The sequence below is a fragment of the Gobius niger genome (assembly GCF_951799975.1).
Source record: "Gobius niger genome assembly, chromosome: 2".
In the NCBI taxonomy this organism is placed as follows: Eukaryota; Metazoa; Chordata; class Actinopteri; order Gobiiformes; family Gobiidae; genus Gobius; species Gobius niger.
Genome location: NC_136853.1, coordinates 16271143 through 16295259, shown reverse-complemented (window position 1 = coordinate 16295259; position 24117 = coordinate 16271143). Strand labels below are relative to the sequence as shown.

The 24117-nt window shown below is 40.7% G+C and overlaps 1 protein-coding gene across 1 annotated transcript; it reads left to right on the top strand.

The window, feature by feature from the left end:
- Positions 1-2241: 2241 nt before the first annotated feature.
- Positions 2242-24050, top strand: LOC306982996 (protein FAM163B-like). Its single transcript, XM_079582645.1, has 3 exons — positions 2242-3035; positions 19782-19897; positions 22021-24050. Exons 2-3 carry the CDS (start codon positions 19805-19807, stop codon positions 22471-22473), a joined length of 546 nt encoding a protein of 181 aa, XP_079438771.1. The 5' UTR covers positions 2242-3035; positions 19782-19804; the 3' UTR covers positions 22474-24050.
- Positions 24051-24117: the final 67 nt, after the last annotated feature.

The following is a 24117-nucleotide window of genomic DNA, read 5'->3' as shown; positions in this document are numbered from 1 at the left end:
ACAGAACATGGCTCTGTGAACTTTGGATCAGGGTCATTTTGGTACTTTGTTTTTTCACTATGATTTAAACTAAACTTTTGAGCACAACTGTATGTACATTTTTTTTTTTAAATCAAATCTGTCACATGTTGATTTGTCTGATTTTGTTATGAGATGGATGTTGTTTCTGTTATGTATTGTTTTGTGATATTAATGACTTTCCCTGGGAAACAATGATGGTATACTTAAATAATATTCCAGTCAGTGAGCGGATTTTTAATCTGTAACATTACTGCCTTTAAAGGAAAAAAACATACCAGAAATGATGACACCTAAAGTGCAGTATGGTGACTGAAGTGTACACTGTTTTTTGGAATAGGCTATATTATCACATTATGTTGCATTGTTCCAAAATACAAGGTCAAGCATGCATGACATGTTCACCTTAACCTTAAAGGAATAGTTCACCGTTTTTTCATACTGAGATATGTTCTTACCGGAGCATAGACGAGTTGATATCTCCTGAATATGCTCTTCAGTTTCAGCATAACAGCAGAAAATGTCTTTTAGAGACTGACAATGTGTGGATTCAGTGATAGACCAATAAAAAATACTGATGTTACCAGAAGGTCCTTTAATGTTAGCTATGTTTCTTTTGAGAGTATTTCAAATAGTCTCCCGAACATCAAGGTGTAGAGGCTGCAGCTGTGTCTATCCAGCCTCCCCTACACGGTTAATTAAATGCTGATGAACAGAAACGACTGCAGTGGCTCAGAAATACATGAGGACTCATTTTCAAACAGTCTTGTTCACTGATGAGGCCGTGTAACCCTGGAAGGTCAGATGGATGGAGTAGTGGATGGTTGGTGAATGGCCACCATGTCCCAACAAGGCTGTGACGTCGGAGTCATGTTTTGGGCCAGAATCATGAAGAGAGAGAGAGCTGGTCGGCCCCTTTAGGATCCCTGAAGGTGTAAAAATGACCTCTGAAAAACATATGGAGTTTCTGACACTTATTTCTCTGGTACAAAAATCATCTTCGTGCATGATCATGCTGTAAAGAATACCTCTGCATCATAGGCTGCTATGGGCATAAAAGGAGAGAAACTCATGATGTGGACCCCCTCCTCCCCTGTCCTTTGGAGCCTCAAGCAAAACATCTATGATGGTGGGAGGCAGTTTTCATCCAAACAGCAGCTCTGGGAGGCTATTCTGACATCCAGCAAAGAAATCCAAGCAGAAACTCTCCAAAAACTCTTTTAAGTTTAATGGATTTAAGAATTTTGAAGCTTCTATCACAGAAGGGTTCTAAAATGTAACTTGACCTTCTTAAGATGTTTTTGATTGAAATACCATTTAATTTCAGTAAATATGACCTCCTAATGCTACAAATTCAACAAACCATTTTCAGTTCTTTACAACGTCTAAAATGTATTGAAACGCTGCTGTGCGTAATCATTTTCAAGTGTATTATATTCATTTTATCATTGGGAGGTTTTTTCAATCATATTCATATTATCCTCTAACAGTTAAAGACTCGAACATTATGCTGACTGTTATTTGAGTTCACAATTTAGAATATCTGAGAAAAATATCATAATAATTTGGAACATACTTTAAATTGAGGAATGGGTCGAGGCATGAAGCCATTGCGGTGTGAGAAGGTCGTGTGTTAACATCTTGGAGATTGCTTGTTTTAGTTGTTTTTTTGTTATTTTCACTTCGTTTATGATCTCATTATCAGGTTTTTTTTTTCTTTCTCAGCCTCGCTTTTGATTACACCACGTCCATAATGTAGTACCTGTGCAGTTCACTATAAATTGTGGTATTTGGTGAAAACTTTGGCAGGCACTAAAAGCCTTTTTTCCGCTCGGTTACACTGGCAACAGTAGAATCCATAATGTTATGCAGTGTGCCTGTAATGTGTGACTCTTTGTGGACGAGCAGTGGGCTCAAATCAGTAAGGCTGGATTCACTTACATTCATAGGCTATTTTATAATATAGATAAACCATTCAGTAGGAAAAAAACATTTTGGGGGGAAAAAATCATAGGGAAATATTGAACGTGTCGGACTTTGGCATGCATTGTCCAGTAACCATGAGAAATAAAACACAATTTCCATGCGTAAAAGAAAGCGCAGACCATCTGAACACATGACTATGCTCACCCCATGTCAAGCAGCGCCTGAATAACCATCTCCGAGCGGCCACTGGGAGCCACCTCTGGCTGTGTGGCGCATTTCCCCCGCTCTTTTTTTTTTTTTCTTTCCTTTTTCTTTTTTATCCCCCGCGAATCGGACCACTGAGATTCAGCGACAGAGTAATATTCACCCTCTGACGGTTATGGTTGAGACGAGGCGACGGAACAGTTGTAACAGCTTTGTGTGCGCGAGCGCTGGCGGCGTGTGAACGATCATTGGAAAGAAGGAACACGGATGAAGACTTGGACGACCGAATGCCAAAACAACCGTGCGCGACATATTTGACCTCGACCAAATCAAACGAGAGAGAGAGGGGGGGAAAGCGCTTGTTGGAATTGAGATGTCGAGATTTGCTAGTCTCCTCCTTCTCTCCCTGCCTTGGATGGTGATGAGATTTGCGTAGGAGTGTTATATTTTGCGGGCAGCGGCGTTGGTTTACCATCATCTCGCGTTCGCGCAACTCCAGACGAGCGCTTTGGATCTAGCTGGAGGCTGACTGAGTGTGCACAATAAAAAAAAAAAAAAGAAAAAAGAAAAAGAAAGCGCTGCGTTGTGGGGACTCGTCTTGGAATATACAAAGAAGGCATGAGAGAAAGTAGAGAGTAGATTTTTTTTTTTTTGCAGAAGCTCGAGGAAGAATCCGGCCGGCGATTCAACTTCAAACACTGTACGCATGTCGATGTTGGGTAGGCTTTTTTTTTTTTTTTTCCTTTTTTTTTTTTTGTCTTTTCGGGCATCTCCGAGATTTTTAGTCGCTAATTGACTGACAGGGGTCGAGATGAGAAAAGGGTCGATCTCTCTGGAGTCACCAGTCCTGCTCATGTGACCCACTGGTTTCCCTTTTGTTTCTGAAGGTAAGGATCTGCTCTGTTTATGCTGAGCAATATGCTTATAATGCAGCCCGTGTATGGCTATTTACACTTGGCTGGGCATTGTTGGGCACATTTACTATTACTGTATCCTCCAAAATAGCATTGACCATTTTTTTTTTTTTTTTTTGCGTGGTAGTGCGCAGGAAGCACAATTAAGTCGTGGCAAGACTTTCATTCTCATCAGTGCGCATATCACCAACCGTTTTAGACGATTGGGAAAATTGTTTAGGTCTGGATTATGACTTTCTTGAATATAGCCTAACTTATAAGAAATTGAACACGTTGTGGAGTGATTTTTTGTGTGCTCAGCATTTAACAGAGCATTACTGCTTTTCTAATGGACAAGCAACTAATTATATCTGGCAATTGGCTAGGGCGGTAAAGTCATTCAGACGTGGCAGGATTTCAGCACCACGAGGGGTTTGACATTAAAGGGTTTTTTTTTTTGGTTTTTTTTGCTAACTGTGGCTAATCTTTTTTTCAAATACAGGCCACTTACTTGCCACACTTTTAATAAGTTATGATGCGTTTGCTTATTTTGAGCGCAAAAGCCGAACTGTTGCTTATTTGTAATAGTCCACTGTATAACCTGGCTTTTTAATAGGTGCACCATGTTTCAATTTTTTGTACAAAATCAGACCTACGTATACAATTTAACTCAAACAGGCGAGTGAGAGTCAAATGGTTTCTTGCCAAAATGTGTTTGCACAGTTCGCCGGTGCTACTTATGTAAAGCCTTGTTCAGCACTCTGGACAGCGCCACAGTTCTTCCCATTGTATCGCTTTGAAGTATAGAGCTTCCGTTTCCCCCCGGTCCACTCTCGACATTTATTATTGATTACGATCCTTATTGTCAGCACAAAATGAATAGGATCTTGGGGCCCTGGTAAGAATTGACAGTCTGGTGTCCAATAGGAGATGATGTAGGTCTTTTGTAAGGACTGCAAGAGGAGCTTTGAATGGAAGGCTTGCTGGAGAGATGCTTGGTTTTGGCTGGATCAGCGCACCGCATGCAGACAACAGCAGGACTTGTGCGCTACTGCCACTGTCACCAACTGTTAGGCATGGGCATGTCCAAACTGCTCACTCTAGATATTTTTAGGAAGGGTGAAAATGCATCAGAGGCAGCATTAACGCCATGCAAGCAGACTGATCGCATTGGAAGGAAACATTTTTCAAAAGACGGCTACGGGTGTGTTACCAAGAAACATGTCCTTGATAATAATATGGACCTTTATCACTTCATCATCCATAGTTCTCATGCTATATGCACTTGCAGAACCCTTCACATTCATCTGTTTCCATGCAGTTGCTGTGCTGTGGCGTCACCTGCATAACCTTCGTTTTCATTATTCTATTATTGTGCTGTAAAGTGCTGCCATTCATTCATGTCTTAAATATGAGCTTCACCATTTTAATAATATAAAGTATTTTAAATTGTTAGATACATTTTTGATTGGAAACTACAATACAAATGTAGTTTTCAATCAATTCTTTACTATTACTATACAATATTGTGTGAATTGAATATACTTTTTGTGTGTATGTGCTAATCGGGGACCAGATACACACACGCACAATGTGAACTGCTAACTTTCTAAGCTTAGTCGTATCTGTGACAGCTTACAGGTGCTAAAAGTCTTTGATAATATATTGTGGTTTATTCAGTCAGCCACGAGAATAAAAAGACCTGGGGAGACTTGCGTTCCTATGGTGACTCCAGCCATGACCCTCGCAGCAACCTTGGTCCCTTGGGGGATCGGTCATACATGCATATGGGGTTGTGTGCTCCGACAAGCATTTCCAGCGTGACTGTGTGTTTCTCTGCCACTCTCATGGCTAGTGGCTACTTTTGTGACAGTGATGCAAAATATCAAAACAGAGCAAATGGGGGAGGCTGAATGAAAATAACTAAAGCTGTTACTTAAGTCTGCTCAAATATTAGCTTCATTACTTCTAAAACACGCTGTCAAGAGGCGGTATCATGATGAATTGGCTCTGGAGGGAAGCATCCGGGGAGGGGGAAGGGAAATATGGCTGCTTCCAGTGATCACGTTAAACCGCCGCCACCCGCCTGGCCCCTCCCCCCCAACAAAACCCCGGTCAGCCACCCCTATTACAGTGAGTGATTGTAAAATGTGAAGCTGCATGGGAGACATATATACAGGAGGCAGTTGTTGATGTTTTCACGTGTCTTCATTGCCGTATTTGTATGCCACACGTGTGCAGTACTAACCGTATCAGCAGTTCAGGCCCCGAGACGCTTCACACTTCAGATAGGATTTCTCTCAACAAACTGACTCATTTGGACTCGTTTCACTGGTCATGTTGTAAATATGGTGATGAAAAACAAGGGAGGAAAGATATAAAGATTGTCCAGAGTAGAGGATTGAAATGATAATAGATAATAAATCAACAAAAAATACCAAACCACAATCAATTAAAAAAAAAAAAGAAGAATACTCTGATCTCTATGACAATCTGCTATTTGGGTGGATTGTTATTCTGTATTTTTTGTTTAAAGTGGACATATCATCCAAAATCAGCTTTGTTGAGCTTTAAACCATGTTATAAAGTTGTTAAAGGTATACAGTACCTGGAGTAGTACTTTACTTTCACACAGTTTTGAGTAAACCTCGGGCAAAGCTGTGAAATGTTTCTTCTTCTACAGTGTCATCAATGCTGAGGCACCAAAATAATGTTTTAAGTCATTTTTTAAGCCCCATAAGCATGATATGTCCACTTTAATGTAGCATTTCTCAAATACAACTATACCACAAATGCACAACAATCTTCTCGTCAAGCTTTGAGTGAAGAAGCAGATGGCTTTAATTATCTCTAAAGGGCGATATGCATATATTATGAGCAAATGAATCAGGATAAAATCATGATGTGAGAAAATCCTTCAAGTGATTGTTCTCACAACCATATTTACTGTATGTCTGTCACTCTCAGTGACCATGAGCTGTGATGACTTTAAAGGGCAAAGGGAAGTAATATAAAGCCCGAGATGTAAATGGGTGAGGGATGTTGTAATTTAATAAAAGGAATGTGAAAGGGTAAACTTAACAAAAGGGTAACAAAAATGTCACTACTACTTACAACATACACACATTTACAGAAGCTAACTACACTTAAAGGGACTATACTGAGTTTAAAATGTTAAAACCAAGTATTTTCCTCCCCCTACATGTTCCAGCCATGTCCTAACAGCTCAGACCTGTTCACCACAACTGCCTCTAGAATCCTGCATTGTCATTGAAAAAGGTGTTAATTCGGGTCTGAAGTGCCGTCATGCACAAGCTTAATATAGAAGCTGCAGTTACGCCTGAGACCTGAGGTGGCAGTAGTGAGTATAAAATGACCAACTTGCATCTAGTTTCTTTACGAAAACCAAAAGGTGTAAAAAACAAAGTTACTAAAACAAGCTAAACAAGAAACACAAACGAGTAAACACACACTATTGTAGCTGCCCTGGGGTAGACTGACGGAAGCGAGGCTGCCAATGTGCACCATCGGTCCCTCGGGCCACCACCTACTCACACTCTTATTCATTCTGGCCTATTGTACATGTTTTTAGTAGTTGGGGAAACCAGAGTAGACTCCACACAGAAAAGCCCTGTCCGGCCGGGGATCGAACACGGCTTGACTTTTTACTGTTTTCTCACCATTTGTCCCTAAACACTGATCGAAACATCACTTTCTAAGCATTTTCCATATAGTGTTGGTCATATTTTATGCACATATTTTTGTTTTGCCAAATCAGAGTGTTTGAAGAAAACCCACTGCCACATTTCTTCTTTTCTTTATTGTGAGCATGTACCATGTAACAGTGGGGGGGACCATTTATAAATTTAAATAATTTGCTCATCAGATTCAATGTTAAAACCCATTCGTCCTTCAGTATGTTATAAGGGTTGTTTTTTGTCTCCTGTATTCAATGTACAGAGCCAAATCTATATTTCAGAACTAGAAAGCTCTACTCTGTATTTTGTCCACACACCTTGGTAGACATGCCACCATGCATGAATGTATTTTCTTGAGACAAATGCAAGTGAGAAAGCCAGGCTCTTCAAAAGTGCTTTGTAGAGAACAAAGTGAGACGCGAGTTCACAGAGGATTTGTCATTGCCTCTAGTTCGTAGTAGCTCCTCTCTCTCCAGAGACACCCTCAGAGTGTAGTGAGAGAGTTGTGTAATCCTTGTAAGTATCTTGAGTGAACTCTGAATATACAGGAGCCACGCTGAGATCTATCTGCTGTCAGAGAAGATGTCTTTGCTTGTACATGGCACTGTTTAAAGTGATATTTAAGATGAGCCTACCCACACACCCTGAGGCGCTGCACCGAGGCAGCGCTTAGGAGGAGGCACAGACAGAGCCAGTGTGGAAGAGAAAGCCACAAAAGAAAAGAAGGAAGATGGGGAAAAGTGCCTGCCATAGAGGAGCTGGCCATGTGCCGAGAACAAAGGCATATAGAAGATGCAGTGAGGCTGCTCCGGGCGCAGCTACTCCTCCCGGGTAGACTGAGGAGGTGATTTATGGTGTGCTCTGGTCCAGGCACCGGCCGTATGTCTGTCAGATGTGCACAGCAGCAGCAGCAGCAGCAGCAGCAGCTGGCCTTACGCAGTGCTGAGAGCTGAGATAACCAGGTTACAATGTCATAATACAAAGTTAACCTTCAGGACGCCACCTCTTGTTGCACTACATTTACCCTGGCATCAGGCCAGGTGTGTGTGTATCAGGCTCACTTAACTGTGTGTCCTGAAGAGCTGCCGCATTGTAACGCTCTGTAATGTAGATGACATGTCAGATGAAATATCCATTATGCCTGATAGAATATCATGAATGATTGGGTTTCACGTCCTTGACAGGGGCTCAGGACAATCTATGTTGCCCTTCTGTGTGCTTCTGCGACTCATTTTTGCTCTATATCTATGGTTCGACTTTAACTTTGACTGAAAGGTTGATGATTTATTTTTCACTTTGCCATATTTCATTTGTTTTTGGAGGGACGACTAGATCTACTACACATGATGTAATAAATTGGCTTTGAGAAAGACAGACTTTTATGTAATGTACTTTTATCAAATCACTGTCAAGAGTTAGAGAAGAAATGCAGTTTAACTGTCTGATGTCAAGTGAGAAGAAGAACACAAGGTACATTGAACGCATAACTAAGGGGAGCTGGAACCAGAGGCAGAAATACAGTGGTCTATATTTGTGTTCTGTCGATCAGTCGTTCCCAACCTTTATTATCATTATTCTAAATAAATAAAAGGTCAAAGTATTCCAATGAAAACACTACTTGGTTTCACCGCTGTTTTTTGGCAGCCTCAGTTCTGTCAGTCTATACCCATTTGGTCGGCTGTGGCACCACTGAGGATGGTGTGAATGAATAATAGTGTGAGAAATTTGGTAACACAGGCTTGAAAAGTGCAATACAAGTGCAAGCCATTATAATCCAAGTGTTCACTCAAAGTGTTGAAATGGAACACTCTTGTCCATAGTTCATGTGCTCCGACCCAGTTTGTCCAGTCAGCAGAATTTAGCCCTTGTTAAACTACAAATGAGCCTGTTTCTGAAGTAAACTATTTTTGAGAAATACATCCACTGGCTGCACAAAACTTCACACAATTTCATAATCAATGGTGATCGCGGTGACGTGAAATCTGATGTCTGTAAAAGAGAATGCTCTAAAGTCGGTGAATTAAAGATAGGATTTATAAAATGCGCTAACTTTGGCTCTGGCTCCTGATGAGATTATACCCTGCTGCTGAGTGGGGTTATTAGCACAGCAGAGGGTAGACCCATGTGAGGCAGAGAGAAGGAGCAGGAAGTGCTTTGACACAAATGACAGCACGCAATAATATGTTGTTTTCTGACGTGCTTTGAAAGAGACCCACCAAAGAAAAAACTGCTTTAATCATAATCCATGCTGCATTCCATAACTATTGGAAATTGAACTTTTCTTTTCAAGATTTGCTTGCATAATGACGCAAAGGATTGTTTTGCAAATTAATATATATAGAGTTTTGTGATTGATTGGCCTAAACCTTTGTCTTTGGTGGCATCCCTCTAAGTTTTAATGTCATTTATCTCATTCTGTTCCATTTCTACCTAGAAATGTGAAAAAAACACATTTCTGTATGCTGACCACTTCCTGTCCCTTTATATTTCTTTAGGAGTGATAACAAATTGATCAATAATTAAAAGAATCTGCTTAATCAATTCTTCAATGTTTCGGAAATCATCCCATTTTCTTCATCAGAGCAGAGAAACGTTGGTCGTCTTTGCAAAAAAAAAAAAAAGAAACGAAAAAGTGGACTCCGGTTTCTTTGCTAGATAATCACAGTGTTAATGTAGTATAATAATAATTTCTAAATAATGTTAGCCTTTAGCTTCATGTAAAACGTATTTTTATGACAACTGAAATTATTTTCCGTCTGTATCCTGCTGTCCTCCAGTTATTTTCAAATATATACTATACTATACACTCTATTTGCCCCCGTCTCGCCTCACATCCCACATTTAGAAGTAAGAATAGGTTGACTACTTGTCTTTCCTCAAATTACAAATTACAATTCATGTTTGCTCGGCTTCTCAAACATTTATTTTGCCGCATCCTGAATAAAACATGGCCACCAGGAATGTTCAAATTATGGTAATCACAGGCAAAACGTCAAACAAATCTCTCGACCCATGTAGCTGATGTTTTTATGACTTTAATATGAACTGGTGCGGCCATGGGTTTTGTTTTGTTTTATTCTATGCAGCACTGCCTCTTTTTCTAAGTTGTGTCATTACTCGCGCCTCCACAAATTCTCATCAGGCGAGTTACCTTTATTCAGACAGTATTTTTGTTTTAAATATTGTTAGTATTAGGTTAGGGGCGGGGTGAACGTCACAACGAACAGAAAATAATGTGCCTGTTTTTGACAATTCACAACTGCGTAAACACTTTTAAAATCATTATTAAGTGAAATTATGGGGGGAAAAAACATTACATGCAGTATATGAATTATTTCAGTGGTGCTGCCTATGAACATTTCCGTAATCGACACTATATTAAACGCATAGATGATTGGTCATTGCAAAACTAGGGTCAATTGTAACGTCGCCTTTTTTGATATCCATATTACTCACATATTACGAAGTATAAGTCTGCTTCCCTCAACCTGCAATCAGAGAAACATGTGAACTGGATAAATGAGAGCTGATACATGAAGATGAAATTTCCCCCTACAAAAGTAAGGATTAAACAACTCACAGCCGTGCGTTATACAGGTTTAAAGCACGACGCGATGAGCATTAAAACTGTATAATGCACGGCTCCGAGTTGTTTTATCCGCTCGTGGTCCCACAAACGGTTCATTTGCTTTTTTCTCCTGGGCAGGAGTTATTTCACTTTTTAAGCTGTTTTACCTGAAGCCAGTTCCAGCTCAATTGTTTATCGTTACTAGGCTATTGGAAAGAGCCTCTGGAATCACCCATATATGGTCATGTTTGAAAACAGTTGAGGGGGAAAAACAATTTGGAGAAAAATCTAAACTTTCTCTAATTATTCAAAAACTTCTTTAACAAATGCTGAATTATGAATATAGTTTTCTACTAAATAAAGATACAAAGACACGGGGAGGAGCAAAGCGGTTCAACAGCCCATAAATACATAAAGAACAGTGAATGCTAACTTGATGCTTCATGTTAGCATCGGGCTAATGCTAACGGCCTGCTAGCGCTGCCGGTTTTTCACTTCTACTGAACAATCTGCTGTAAGAACATTTCCATATGGGCCCTATTTACACTTGACTTTATTTATGTGTGATAAATAAGTTCATATTCCACCAGAAAATGGCTAAAAAGAGTGAAAAATTGTGTTCCCCAAAATATTCTGTTTTCCCCTTCGGCGAAGCCACGCCCCCTTCTACGACGAGATGCACGGTTATACAAAAATAATGCACCTTTAGCATCCTCTGAACATGGTGGATTTGTGTTGTTAAATTCATAATGGTTTAATCCCAGTCTCCTATTTTCTGGCAAACTAACACAGTCAACAAACAATTTAGAAAGCAAAGCACCAGCGCTGTTGCATTCGAGATGCTTCAAGAGAGCCTCATAGGTTTTTCATCTGTTCAATTTGCTGCTGCTGCTTCTCACTCTGGTCCATCTCTGTGCCTGTAACTTTATGGAGTCAGGTTAGCACAGACCACAGTAAATCCACTATTGATTGTGCATGCTAAGGTACTCAGGTCATGAACTAGATTTACTGTTAGTCCAGAGAGAAGGCGCTTCGTAACTTTGACAAAGATTTTTTTTTTTAATACAAATGTGTGATCAAATCATAAAAAAGACAATGTAAAAGTCCATATTCAGCTAAACCATGTTATCCTTATGAGAAACATGGATGCATGATTTGGTGATGGTTTATTCATATGTATTCATTAACATCTTTTTGTCTGTTGTTGTTTTATTACTTATATAAACAATGTATTTACGTAAGCCTTATGAAATGGCGCTTACACAATGCATCCGGTTTGTCCGATGCTATTGTTATGCCCAAATCTAATAAATAAAGTCGTTTTAAAGAACTTGAATGAAGAAAAAATATAGGACCGTGGCAAAATACTTCAAAGCAGAATTTGTGCAGTATGGCGTTAAAATTGCAAAGGACAATCACACTCTTTTGCATTCAGCACACAGCGTATAAAGTAACAGTGGACATCTTACATCAGCATTTGCAATTTGAACTGAGAGTACGACTAAGCAAGGTCATTCAGATGGATGAGACATTTAGTGAGCTGTGTAATTAAATAAAGAGAGCCCCAGGTCAGTAAAGTTTTATTTTTTTCTCTAGTGCCCTCACTGTACTGTTCTCGTCTCTGCAGTAATGCTGTTAATGTGTGTCCACAAGGACGCACTCTTCACACAGATATTACAGAAATTAGAAAAGAACACAAACTTGAAAGGGAGACTATATTTGTAGCGTGCATCTATCAGTGCGGTGTATTTTGAATTGACAGGTTTGCTCATGTTGTAAGTTGAATGTTTGTTCTTTCGACTTTTATGCGATTAGGAAATGTCAAATTGACTATTTTTTGAAGTTGAAAATAGGATATGATGACAGACAGCGCTTGACATAAACAAAGCTCAAATATGGGAACTGTTAATGACAAAGAGTCATTGAAAAGATTGGTGATTTATTTGATTTAAAAAAGCTATTCAAGCTCACAGTATGACTGGTTACGCTTTGAAATCTATGTGAAGAGCTAATATGCATTTCGATCTCATGTTCACTCTGCAGCCCTGTTCCAGCTTACTTGGCACAGTGCAGTTCTGGCTCCATGATTCAGGGTTTCAAGGTCAAGGCCAGGGCCACGCTTCACCCGAGGCGGGTCTCTGTGGTCATTTTTCTGTCTGGACATAAGTGGTGGCTGTTGGGACGTGAGGAAATGGTGGCAAATGGATTTCATTGTGCGGAGCTAGAGCCGAGTGAGCAGGCAGTCTGACAGGGACGCAGGGGTGATAGTTCTGCTTCAGCTGCAGCCAGAGCTGCCAGACAGAAAGCTTAACATCGGATTTGTAAAATGAAAGAGAGACTGTGTAAGAATGTGCAAAGCTGGGGACACAAGAGAAGGGTTTAGCCCGATATTGAGCCTGATTTCCCTCTTCCCGAGTGGCAGCAATATTTGTCATGGTGCTTCTTGTGTGTGATGTCACTGCAGTTCTGTAGATATTACAGCTATTTGTCAGATCAGAGCCTTCAAAACCTCAATTCAAAAAGTAACACGTTTGACATTTATGGCTCTTGTTTGCGATTTGAGTGATGCTTCTGTAGCATCAGTAAACTGAAAAATTTGAGCGGAGTTGTCTCACTCACTTCAGCTCGCTCCTGGCTCACATGATAACATCCAGCCAGCTCCTGTGGCGCCTTTGAAACCATGAGTGATTTCATCGGCATGTGTTTATTCGTGTCCCTCTTGCTGCTGATGCAAGCCCATAAAAGGACCAGCCGCTGAAGCTGTTCAGTATCTCTCGTCCATGAGAGGATTGAAGGATTTGTCCAGTTGATAGCTGGCACTGGTTTAGAGGGGTTATATATATATGCTATATGTCTGATGTACAGTCTTAGTTGTGTTTCAGATCTTACACCCCGTTTTAGAAAGTCTTGGCTCTCGAATGATGTATCACACTGGCACATGATTGGCTGTAAGATCTCCAGTTTATATGCCTTGAGATTTAGCTATGCATAATTCCTAACCCTAACTATAAATCTAATCCTACGCTGGCAGACGACAGGGTCGATGGGGATCAGATAAAAATCTTGTCTCATTTACTTCTATGCAGCCATCAAATAAATCTTATGTTTTGACTGCAAATCGCTAACCTTTGAAACTTTTACCATGTTTGCTCTGCATAACTTCCTAGTGAGCGTCTCTTTTTAGAAGCTTCTATCTCTGACAGCTACACCAGTAAGCGAGCTCATCCGTTTGTTCTCGTAGCGTGTTATTGTCTCTTGCGTATGATTCGGATTCGCCACCCACTGCGTTCCTCGCCCCCATTCCACTCTGAGCCTGTCAACAGACATTATCCCCAGCAAGCCCTCTGTTGCCATCTCTGCCATGTCCCATCAAAGCATGCCAATTCATCCCACAGCCCTGTCTCTGCATGTTAGCTTGTTCTCGAAATTATTGCCTGCGAGTGTTTTTTTCTTTTTCTGTTTTACGATTGTGCGCCACCATCGCTCTTGTGGCCCGAGCATCTTAGCACTAATGATGACCAGCTCTGCTATAAACAGGCCAAGCGGTGAATTGTCCTTTAACAATTAACAAACTTGCGGCAACACATCCTTTACTCAATGAGCTGATTAAGGAGGCCCCGAGAGGAATGCGCTCGACTTGCCGCCCCCTATGGCCAGCACGGTGACTAATGCGGTGTATGGGTTTTCAATTGCGAGTTCATCTTTTGCCTGAAGGTCTGCTGTGTAGTTAGGGACACTGTAATGTCTGAGGCTCTGTGCAAGCTCAATGTTTTATGAATGAGGTGAGGTTCACACACAGAATGTGTAAATGAGAGCACGTGAGAGTGGGTTTTTGTTCATGTGGTGAATAAAAGTGAGTCAGGGGTTGATCACAGGGGTTGTTTTTGAGGGAATTCACTGTTTAAGTCTTTCACTAATTTAATAGATCCCGTATACATGTGTTTCCAATGACATCACGTATAGTTTCGGTGGCCATTTTGAATACCGAAGTAGCATTATACAGTACTACAACATGCAACAAGATCTCTACTCAGGATATAAATGAAAGACAACTGATTGACAGTGGCATTTTTATGTACTCGTATTCATTGCTCTAGAAGGAAACAATAAAAACTCGGCCCCAGAGACGCATGTTTATGTGAAGTAAAAAGCAAATGCGGCACAGACGTAGCAGCTCTGTCTGACAGCAGGATTTACTAAAGATCTGCTTCAGACTAAATGAACACGTCAAAGAGGAAACAGAAAACCTTTCGCTGTGATTTTTACAGTTTGTCATGTCAACAGAGTCTCAGTCTGAGTCAGTGCTTAACATTAGCATGCTACCGGTTAGCAACTGTCAGCCACTGGCAGCTGATTCAATCAACTGTCATTGGCTTCAACACAATAAACACATGTGTCTCACATCTGTGAAACTGAGGAAATACTACAGTAACAGCTCAGCTCTGACCTATGTCACATGTTGTATCCAAGGCCAGAGTGTGGTTCAGGGCTTTCTCTTGGAGAGGTCAGAGCTGAGCTGCTGAAGCTAAATGCTAACCGGGAGCATGCTAACATTTTAAACACTGACTCACTGGTCTCTTCTTCAGTAATGATTAGGAGTAAAAATGCCACGGTCAGTTGTCTTTTTTATATATATAGATAGATAGATAGATAGATAGATAGATAGATAGATAGATAGATAGATAGATAGATAGATAGATAGATAGATAGATAGATAGATAGATAGATAGATAGATAGATAGATAGATAGATAGATAGATAGATAGATAGATAGATATTGTTACATGTAGTAGTACTGCATAATTCGACTTCGGTATTCAAAATGGCCGTCCAAAGTCACATGACTGAAAGGCATGTATAATTGACTGCCAAGGTCTACAATTTAAAGGGATATTTCAGGATTTTGATATAGGGCATCATTTCCTAGTTATCCAGAGTGTTGTTGATTTTTTTGTAATTTTTTTTTATAAAAGAGTTTAGTGGTGCTAGGCTAGTGGCTAGTGCATGTCTATGGTAATTAGTAGCCTGTATTAAAAACAGCCTGACCCAAGCACAGTGCACCTGAGGCAAATCACTCATAACACCAGACTACCCGTATAAATGTCTGTGTTTGTGAATTCACAAAGGAGCTTTCTATAAATCAGATATGGCAACTTTGGAGGACCACCCCATGATTTTGAAGAGGTTTATAATGCAGGCTACTAGTTACCATACACATGCACTAGCCTAGCACTAGCCTAGCACTAGCCTAGCACCACTAAATTCTTCAAACATAAGGACTGCATGAATAAAAAAAACATTTTTAAATTCCAGAAATCAACAACACTCTGGATAACTAGGAAATGAGGCCCTAGGTCAAAAATCCTGAAATATCCCTTTAACATAATGTAAGTAATATTGCATCATAAAAAAAAATCTAAAGTCTCTCCCTTTGCTGATTTCTGCGTCTAATCAGAATCGCCGGACTTTGACCAATGAGACGAGCTTGACTGTGAACCGGCCTGTCAGCTCAAATCAGGAGGAACAGCTTTAAACTGTTTTATCAACAAAAATATGCAATTCCGTTGACCTTAAATGTGAAATTACACAAAGCTGTCAGAGGCAGATATCCTGTGTGCTACCCCAGCCCTTTGTTCTGTTGTCAGTTGTATTGATTGCGCTGGCGGACTGTGTGGCCTGCAGATTGGATTACAGTCCAGCTGTGCACCAGTCTGAAGGAAGTTGCTTGTATTTGTGGTCATGAGACAGAAATGTCTCTGGAGACATTTCACTATAAACTGTACTACAGTTGAGACAAGCTTCCCACAGAGGAATTTAGCAAGCGTTAGATTGGCTGCAGGGTAAAAAGGTCACAGTTGTCAGTCGGATGGTTAGTGGTCACACATCCCGCAGAACAGCCAGGGGCGGATGGATTCTGACAGACTGGTTTTTACTGGTAGAGAAAGGAAGTGAGTCAAAAATCAATGTGGAAAAGCACTTACAGTTTGTTTTGGCGTTGATATATAATTACCACATGTTTGTCGGTGGTATAATAACTATGGGCTGTATTATTATTTGTCAAGTTTTTTTTCATGAGGGCATGTCTGTGACACACAGTTGAGTTGGATCTTGACAGGCAGGCCTACACTGCTGTGTGCTTGTTGCTGATAATGGCTTGCACCATTGAGTCATGGCTTCGCAACAAGCCTGCTGGCCTATTTTTGGTCTCAGGCAATTATCCACAATGCGGTGTGGTCCTAAGACACGTCCAGATTGTGGATGTAATGAAGGAGAGAAGGTATACTCACATCTGTCAAGAATCTGTTGGGCTCATCCCAAATCACAAACAAGTGAGTCATCCAACTCATGAGAAACAACAGTGACCTCATCAATCATTCCATAAACCATGTTCTAAACGTAAAGACATCGAGAAGTTAAGGGCCTGCAACATCTGTTCATAACGAATTGTTATTAGTGCATTTATCTTGTCTGTTTCTTGGTCTGGATTTTTCCAGAAAAGCTCACGATAGTCGTCTGTATTCATGCCTTGAATTGTGCCCCTTCTCTTTTATTCGTTTAAATCAGTGTTTTCCAACCAGGAGTGCGGGACCCCTGGGGGTACTTGAGCACTTGGCATGGGGTACTTGGAATTACCTCAGATGTGAAAAAGAAGTGGAAACTGAGTTGAATTTGAATAGTACTTTCAAAGACTGACTTTGAGAGTATGTTAGTTATTCATTTTTCACTACATTTTGAAAATAACGCTCAATACATTCAATAATCTATATTTAGTTTCTCACTTTGTTAAAATGTTGCCAGCATCCTCGAGTCAGGGGGTACTCGGAACATAAATTAAAGCCTCAAGTGGGACAAAAAAGGTTGGGAACCACTACTACTTTACACAGAACTGCAGATGTCAAGAGAAAATCAGATACTACACGGACACGAAGCCGCTTTCAGGCCGCTCAGAGAAACAGTGCAGTGCTGACTTGGTGCCAATGAACAATGGACATTTTACACAAATCAATTCACAGTGCATCATATTTTGCCCTGGTTCTCCGGAAGTGTCAATACAACAGAATTGCAAATCAATCAAATCTGCAAAAAACAAACAAACAAAAAAAACAGTTAACCATAGTGTTGGTCATTACTGAGCTTGAATTACTGAACCACTGAGATCTACAGGAAGCATAGTAGACAGAGCAGACCTGTCAGTGCCTCTTACAGATAAAGGGGAACAGCTCGAGAACAACAGTGTCTGGAATAACAAGTTCTTTGTCTTCCTTGTCTCGTCTGCAAACACAACAGAAGATCCTTTCTACTTTCCAAGGAAATTGTACAATAACAGACCATCCACCACTTAGAGAAGAGCAATATATATATACCAGGTGTTAAGCATGAAAGGCTTTGGTCATCAGTATCTTCTGTGTGACCCAACCTTCCAGTCAAAAAACATGTGGCATTTATTCAATGATTAAGATGCAGTACATTCTTCTACAGCTTTTGATCATTACTATACTATAATTATAAGTGTAAAAGCTGACTCACACTTGACAACCAAACGTTTACAGAAGTTTTTTTGCTCTGGTTTACTCACCTTTCTCAGCTGCTGTCTAGCTACCATGAACAGTAATAGGGTGCTTCCACTGGCAGGTCCTACCCAGCCCAGTGCCTGGTCAACCTGGTTAGGGCCAAACCGATCTGACCAGAAATATATTTTAGGACTGACCTCTGGCTGTGGCCAAAGTGCGCTGAACCGAGACTAGCAACAAACTGCTGGCCTCTGATTGGCCAACGAAAGAGAGGACAGCCCTCACTATTAACACGCAGGTCATACGGATTTAATATTTCACAACATCATACCGCTGTTCTAAAAGGTGATTTTGCCAGTGGTAGCATTTAACCGCTATTAGCACAACTTTAGCTGGTGTTAGCATAACATTAGCAAGTTGCTTAGTTTTCTTTTAGCTGCTTCTTTCCTCTAGTATTTGCCTTGGCACCTGTGAATGATTCCAAACTGTCCTTGTGTTCTTAAGCAAGACACTTTGACCAAATGTATAAATGGGTAGGTGGTAGTGGGAGGGGCTGATGGTGTAGACAGGCAGCCTTGCTTCCGTCAGTCTACCCCAGGGCAGCTGTGACTACAATGGGATGAAAGGAACGTAACAATAAAGTGATACAGCAATTGTAATTGGTATAAAGCAAACTATAATGCTCTAAGTCAAATATTCTTATTATAGCAATTAAAAAATTGAATGAGAGCATGTGCAGATGAGATACATTAAAAACAAAGAAAGAAATCCACATAAACCAATGCTGCCCCACAAACCCTAAGTTCCCCCACAGCTACATGTCACTGTGGCACTGACTTATATGCCTTCCTCCCTGAGATGAGAACCCTGAACAAAGAGAATTATTTTTGACATTTCCAATGGCATCACAGTGTTTGTGATTAAAGTGCTGCGCCTGTGTGGGATAATCCAGCTGCCGCAGCCTGAAAATACGTAATTAAGGCGACGCATTGATCTAATAAATAGAGAATGGGGTTTGCTCAGTCAGTCACATTGCTGTGGAAGCAGAAGCAGTCAGTCTTCACGTCTGTGTCATAGGGGGAAGGGAAGACATCGTTAGAAACAAGAAGACTGCTATGACTGTGCACAATTTGAAGAGGACACGGGGAGCTCAACCGTGGCATGTTCATGTGTCCATGTGCTGGCGGGATTTATGACAGACAAAAGACAGACAAACAAAATGTATAAAAGACAGGTAACTTATGGATACATAGATAGACAGATTCACATTTCTGCTAAACCTGGCATCTAGAATCTATAAGATTTCATTTATATTCAGATTGTTTTTAACTGGAGACCTCAGTCATTGTACAAAAGCGACTTGTGTTGATCGCTCAGGGCTCAATGGAGGTGACTTGGTGCAGAATAGGACATTTTTTTGCATTAGTACTTCATGTTCCTCCCTTGTTATTTATGTGATTTCATCATCTGTCACTCAGATCCGTCTCCATTCTGTGTATCTATTGACCTGCTGTTTCTGATTCATTCAACGTGTCTGCTTCTCTCTCTGTATTGTCCTGACCTCCTTACACCTCCTTACCCCTTTACACTCTGTGAAAATGTTTTTGTGTGGTACAGCCGCCGCATCCGTCAAATTCAAAAATTGCAAACTAATGTGTTTATATGACTTTTTTTTGCTATGGCATTTCATCTCTACATGTAATTCTCTGATCTGTGTTCTCAAGTCTTGACTGATCCTCACAGACTCTTAGGTCCTGCCTGCGCTTTAAGAATCATTCAAAGTTGATTCTATTACACGTCTCATAACTGGTGGAAAATTCAATAAGCACTATGGAGATGTCACACAGCTTTAATCAACTTAATGACGCCACTGTGCTGGTGAAATGTGTGTTCTCTTCTTATCACCAGTGTCTGCGACTCTGCTCACCTCTAACCCTGATGCCCCCTGTATATCTGTGTGCAGGGTGTTGATGGAGAGCCTTTCGAATGACAGCCGGGACAGTGGTCATCACTGGTGGAATCCTAGCAACAGTTATATTACTCCTTATCATCGCGGTCCTGTGCTACTGTCGGCTGCAGGTAAATCCTCTCTTCAAGCCTCTTGTTTCATAGTTTCATACAATACAACAAGCACGTGTTAGTTAAGGAATCTCCAAGCTCTGGAGCTCTTTCCAAGTAATAAAAAAGAGCTTTCCTCTTGTCTACGCTGAGTCACACTTTAGTTTCATCTTCATATAATCCAAAAAAGTGCATCTGTTAATTTTCACACCTGACAGTTTGACTGCACACTTTCTGCAATCTTCCTCAGACGGTCCACATGATGCTACTGTGACATGTCTCGTCAGCTGATTTACACAGTGTTACAACTCAGCTTTGCTAGGGTGGAGCCCCTGGCAAAGAGACTTACAGAATAACACAAAATGTCATAGTGTCCACAAAGGCCAGCAGCCCTGAATGCTCCAAGGTGTGGCCTTTTATGGGAGTGCCTGGCACAGGTGGCTTTAAAGGAACAGGCCACCGTTTTTACATACTGAGATATGTTCTTACCTGAGCTTAGAAGAGTTGATACGTACCTGTCTGGTCTTTATGCATGCCCTCAGACCAAACATATTGTTAGCATTTGGCCTGTCCCAGTATATTCCTATAGCTCTAAACGAGGGTAAAGCTGGAAGCGACCAAGCTCTTCCACGGGCACAAAGATCAGACAGGTACGCATCAACTCGTCTAAGCTCAGGTAAGAACATCTCAGTATGGAAAAAACGGTGGCCTTTTCCTTTAAGGAGTTGGCCAGATGTTGAACTGCCCCACCAATCAGCCAGAAACACAGCCAGGGAACCAACCACCAGCCAGGACTCCCAACACAGTCCACCAACCGCAGGCAAGGACTATAACATTTACATAGTGGGGGAAAAAACAGAAATAAGCCACACAGACAAACACAACAAGACTGAAGACTAGAAGCCCGGGCCGTAACACACAGGTTTTGATGCACTGGTATAAGGAACAAAACGTACACAGCTCAATGTTGCTTTTTTATAAATACACAGCAAGGACAGTTAAGTGTCTTGGATCTTTAAAAAAATGTTTCCACAATCTTTCCTTTATTCCTCCATTAGTTCTGTAGGTTTTCTGAGCAGCATGTTGCACCATGTCTAATTTCATTTGGTGCCAGAATGAATTGTGACTCACGCTTTGCGATCTAAAATAACTATCGAGCGGCCTTCCACAGTTTAGATGATAATTTGGTAGGATTTGAATTAATTAATAAATGTAGCCATCTGCCGTTTTGTTTGGGGAGCAAATCAATTCGCAGTGAGATACAGAGGCAATTTGAAAGGAGTTCATTTTGGTATTAAGATGCTTCATTTAGATGTGGTGACAGCTCATTGTGTACGGTCAGTGTTGGGGAAAATCAGAGTATGGTATTCTGAATACTTAAAACACTTTCACATTTGTATGATGTTAATGCAGAAAAGCAGCATTAAAACACGTTTAGGCTACACTTATTTACCACTCATTTGGAAAACAATAAAGCACAGAAGGACAGAGCAGTAACACTTTATTTTACACTCCCTTCATACATTGTACCGAACAACATGTAATCTGCCTTGTAACAATCTGTAATAACTTGTTTAAGATTAGGGTTAGATTTAGGGTCTTATGTCTTTTTACAATATGTACCTCCAAACTGCAAATACACATTATTCCATTGTGTATGTTTTAGATGCAGTGTCTGTGACAAAGTGTCCTCTGTGACAATATATGTATTTGTACCACATTTCAGAATACTTGAACTTTTAACCTCTTAACCCCCTCGTTAACCGAGTGCATTTTCTCTAGTTTGGCTAGTATAGACCAGGGTATGTCTCATTTGAAAGCTAAGCTTATCTAATGATGTTTTTTTCCCCACCTTTTCATCGCTTTTTTTTGCCACTTTTTTGTTCCCTTTTTGTCACAATTTGTCGCTTTTTTGACGCTTTTGGATTTGGAAACTAGAAAAAATGTGCTCCGTTCAGGTGGGGATTAAGATGCTAATCCAGCTCAAAACTCTAGTATCTATTTATCTGTTTACTTTGTTGCGTTCCACCACTGGGCCTAACATTGGTTGTTCAAAAATGTCTACAATATTTCAACTAAAGGACAAACCAAAATAATGTTTACATGCCACATTATGCTGACTGCTTCTCTCTCATCCCCTACAGTATTATTGTTGTAAAAAGGAAGAATCCGAGTCGGAGGAGGAGGAGCCAGACTTTGCCGTCACGTCCCGCCTCCCTCCTGTCCACTCCAATCACAACATTGTGGCGGCCACTGCTGCTGCCTCCTCCATCCCCAATGGCCCCGCCTTATTCTCCACCCCCCCTCTGGCCAGAAAACTGACGCGCTCACAGACTTTCTGTCCCTCATGTACACACTATGAACTTCCCTTTTACCTGCAGCCTCCCCCTCCTCAGCCTCCCCCACCACAGCTGCACCACCAGCCGGACGGGCTGAGGAACGGAGGGGAGCGCATCAGCTACCGAAGCGTCCAGCAGCAGGAACTGGACCTGCCTGTGCCTGTCAACATCACAAACTACCGTAAGCCACAGTTGGCCCGCTCCGTCACCATGAGAGACATGTTCCAGCGCAGCTGTAGCATCAGCACCGATGTCTAGCTGTGTGGACGCAGGGACGGCTCCCCAGTGTACTGTCCTCTGATGTAACCAATTGGACTGCCCTCACAATGGAGGACTCAGGGGACTCTCAGGACTGGATTTTACGCTACGATGTGCTGGGCCTGGACCTTAAACATGGACAATTTTCAACTACTAATTTTAAGCTGATGTAATTTTATCCTGAGACTTTAATTGCCTATTTTCTTTGTTTTCTTTTTTTTTATACTTATGTTAAAGTGCATCTGTTTTATAACTTAATTGCCCAACTCTTTCTCACCCGTGACCAAGAACCACCATGTCAAAGCATCGGCAGGAGTCTCTCTCTCCTATGGCTGCTAAAACCTATGATTCGTACTGGTGTGGTTGTAATCTCTAATGTGGTGGATGTTTGTTCCTCTATCTGCAGATGAAAGAGTCTTACTCAGGCCAGGGGGAGTGGTTTTGCCATATGAATAATACTTTAGACGTGAAGGGCTCATTGAAGATGATACTGCTTGTTTTCCACATGGTTTTCAAAAGCTCTTTCTGATGATAATGTAATGCCACAGAGTGCTATGGAACAGATGAAGGCAAAGGCTTGCTGCCAAAGGAGCTCACTTGTTTTGTGTGCATGCGTGTCTGTGTTCTCTTTGTTTTAGCAGTACCCACTTTGGTTTCTCCGATCACTATTTAACCCTGTGCGGGGTTGCAATAATATATATTTTTAACTGAGAATATATTCTATCCATATTCCATTGACAAAATTTATTGATATAAATTATTTATAACAAGATGTAGACGAATTAGAAAGTTTATTTTTTAAAGAGATTTTATCTCATTGGCATTTTGTAAATAGATGAGCACGATGGATTCTACCATGTAGTTTTAGACCAATAAATTGAATGAGAGCGAGTGTAAATTCTGCCAGTGCTCATACAGCAGTAAAAAGTATTACAGTAGGTAAGTGAACATGACCATATCATCTGGCCTGTTTATTTTTGTCGTTTGATTTTGTCACCACTTCCACCTTTTGTTTCACCACTAATCGAGTTATGTTCAACACAGATTCAACACAATGATACTGGTCCCTACACCTTGCTATATACTGCTGTTACTCTGGGGATGCTCTCATAGCCTCAAAAAGATATGACTTTTTCAGCTATTCTCTTGTCTCTAGCAGCAGTCTTACTACAACTTGGATAAATGGATTTTAATGACATATTACTCATTCATCCTCATTCATCAAATCATCGCTCCAAACTTTATTCACTGGAAATTTCTCTCATTGTTTTGATATTGCAGCCATGAGCCATTCATTTTCCTGACGCGTGTTCTGTAATGAGTTTCTTCGATTGTGAAACAGTTGGCGATGTGCTTTCCTGCAAACATGGCACACGCAACACACTGCACATACATTAGTTCTTATGCTATGCTTTCCTTATGTGACCGTTGCACAGGAAATATAGTGCCATAATTAACTATCAGAGTATAAATATGATTATTATGATACATGTATTCTAATGTGGAATTGTTTATCTGAGAAGACTTCTATGATTCAAATGGTTTTAAGTCTCAGTACAGCAGAAATGTTTCTGTTATTGTTTGTTATGTATAACTAACAAGAACTTTGTTGCTAATAAAACAATACAAAAATCCATGGCTTTT

Bases quoted from the DNA above. Each gene is read 5' to 3' on its own strand.
- LOC306982996 (XM_079582645.1), top strand. From the start codon at position 19,805: ATGACAGCCGGGACAGTGGTCATCACTGGTGGAATCCTAGCAACAGTT. The intron at 19,898-22,020 runs GTAAATCCTCTC...CATCCCCTACAG, and splicing joins TGTGCTACTGTCGGCTGCAG to TATTATTGTTGTAAAAAGGA.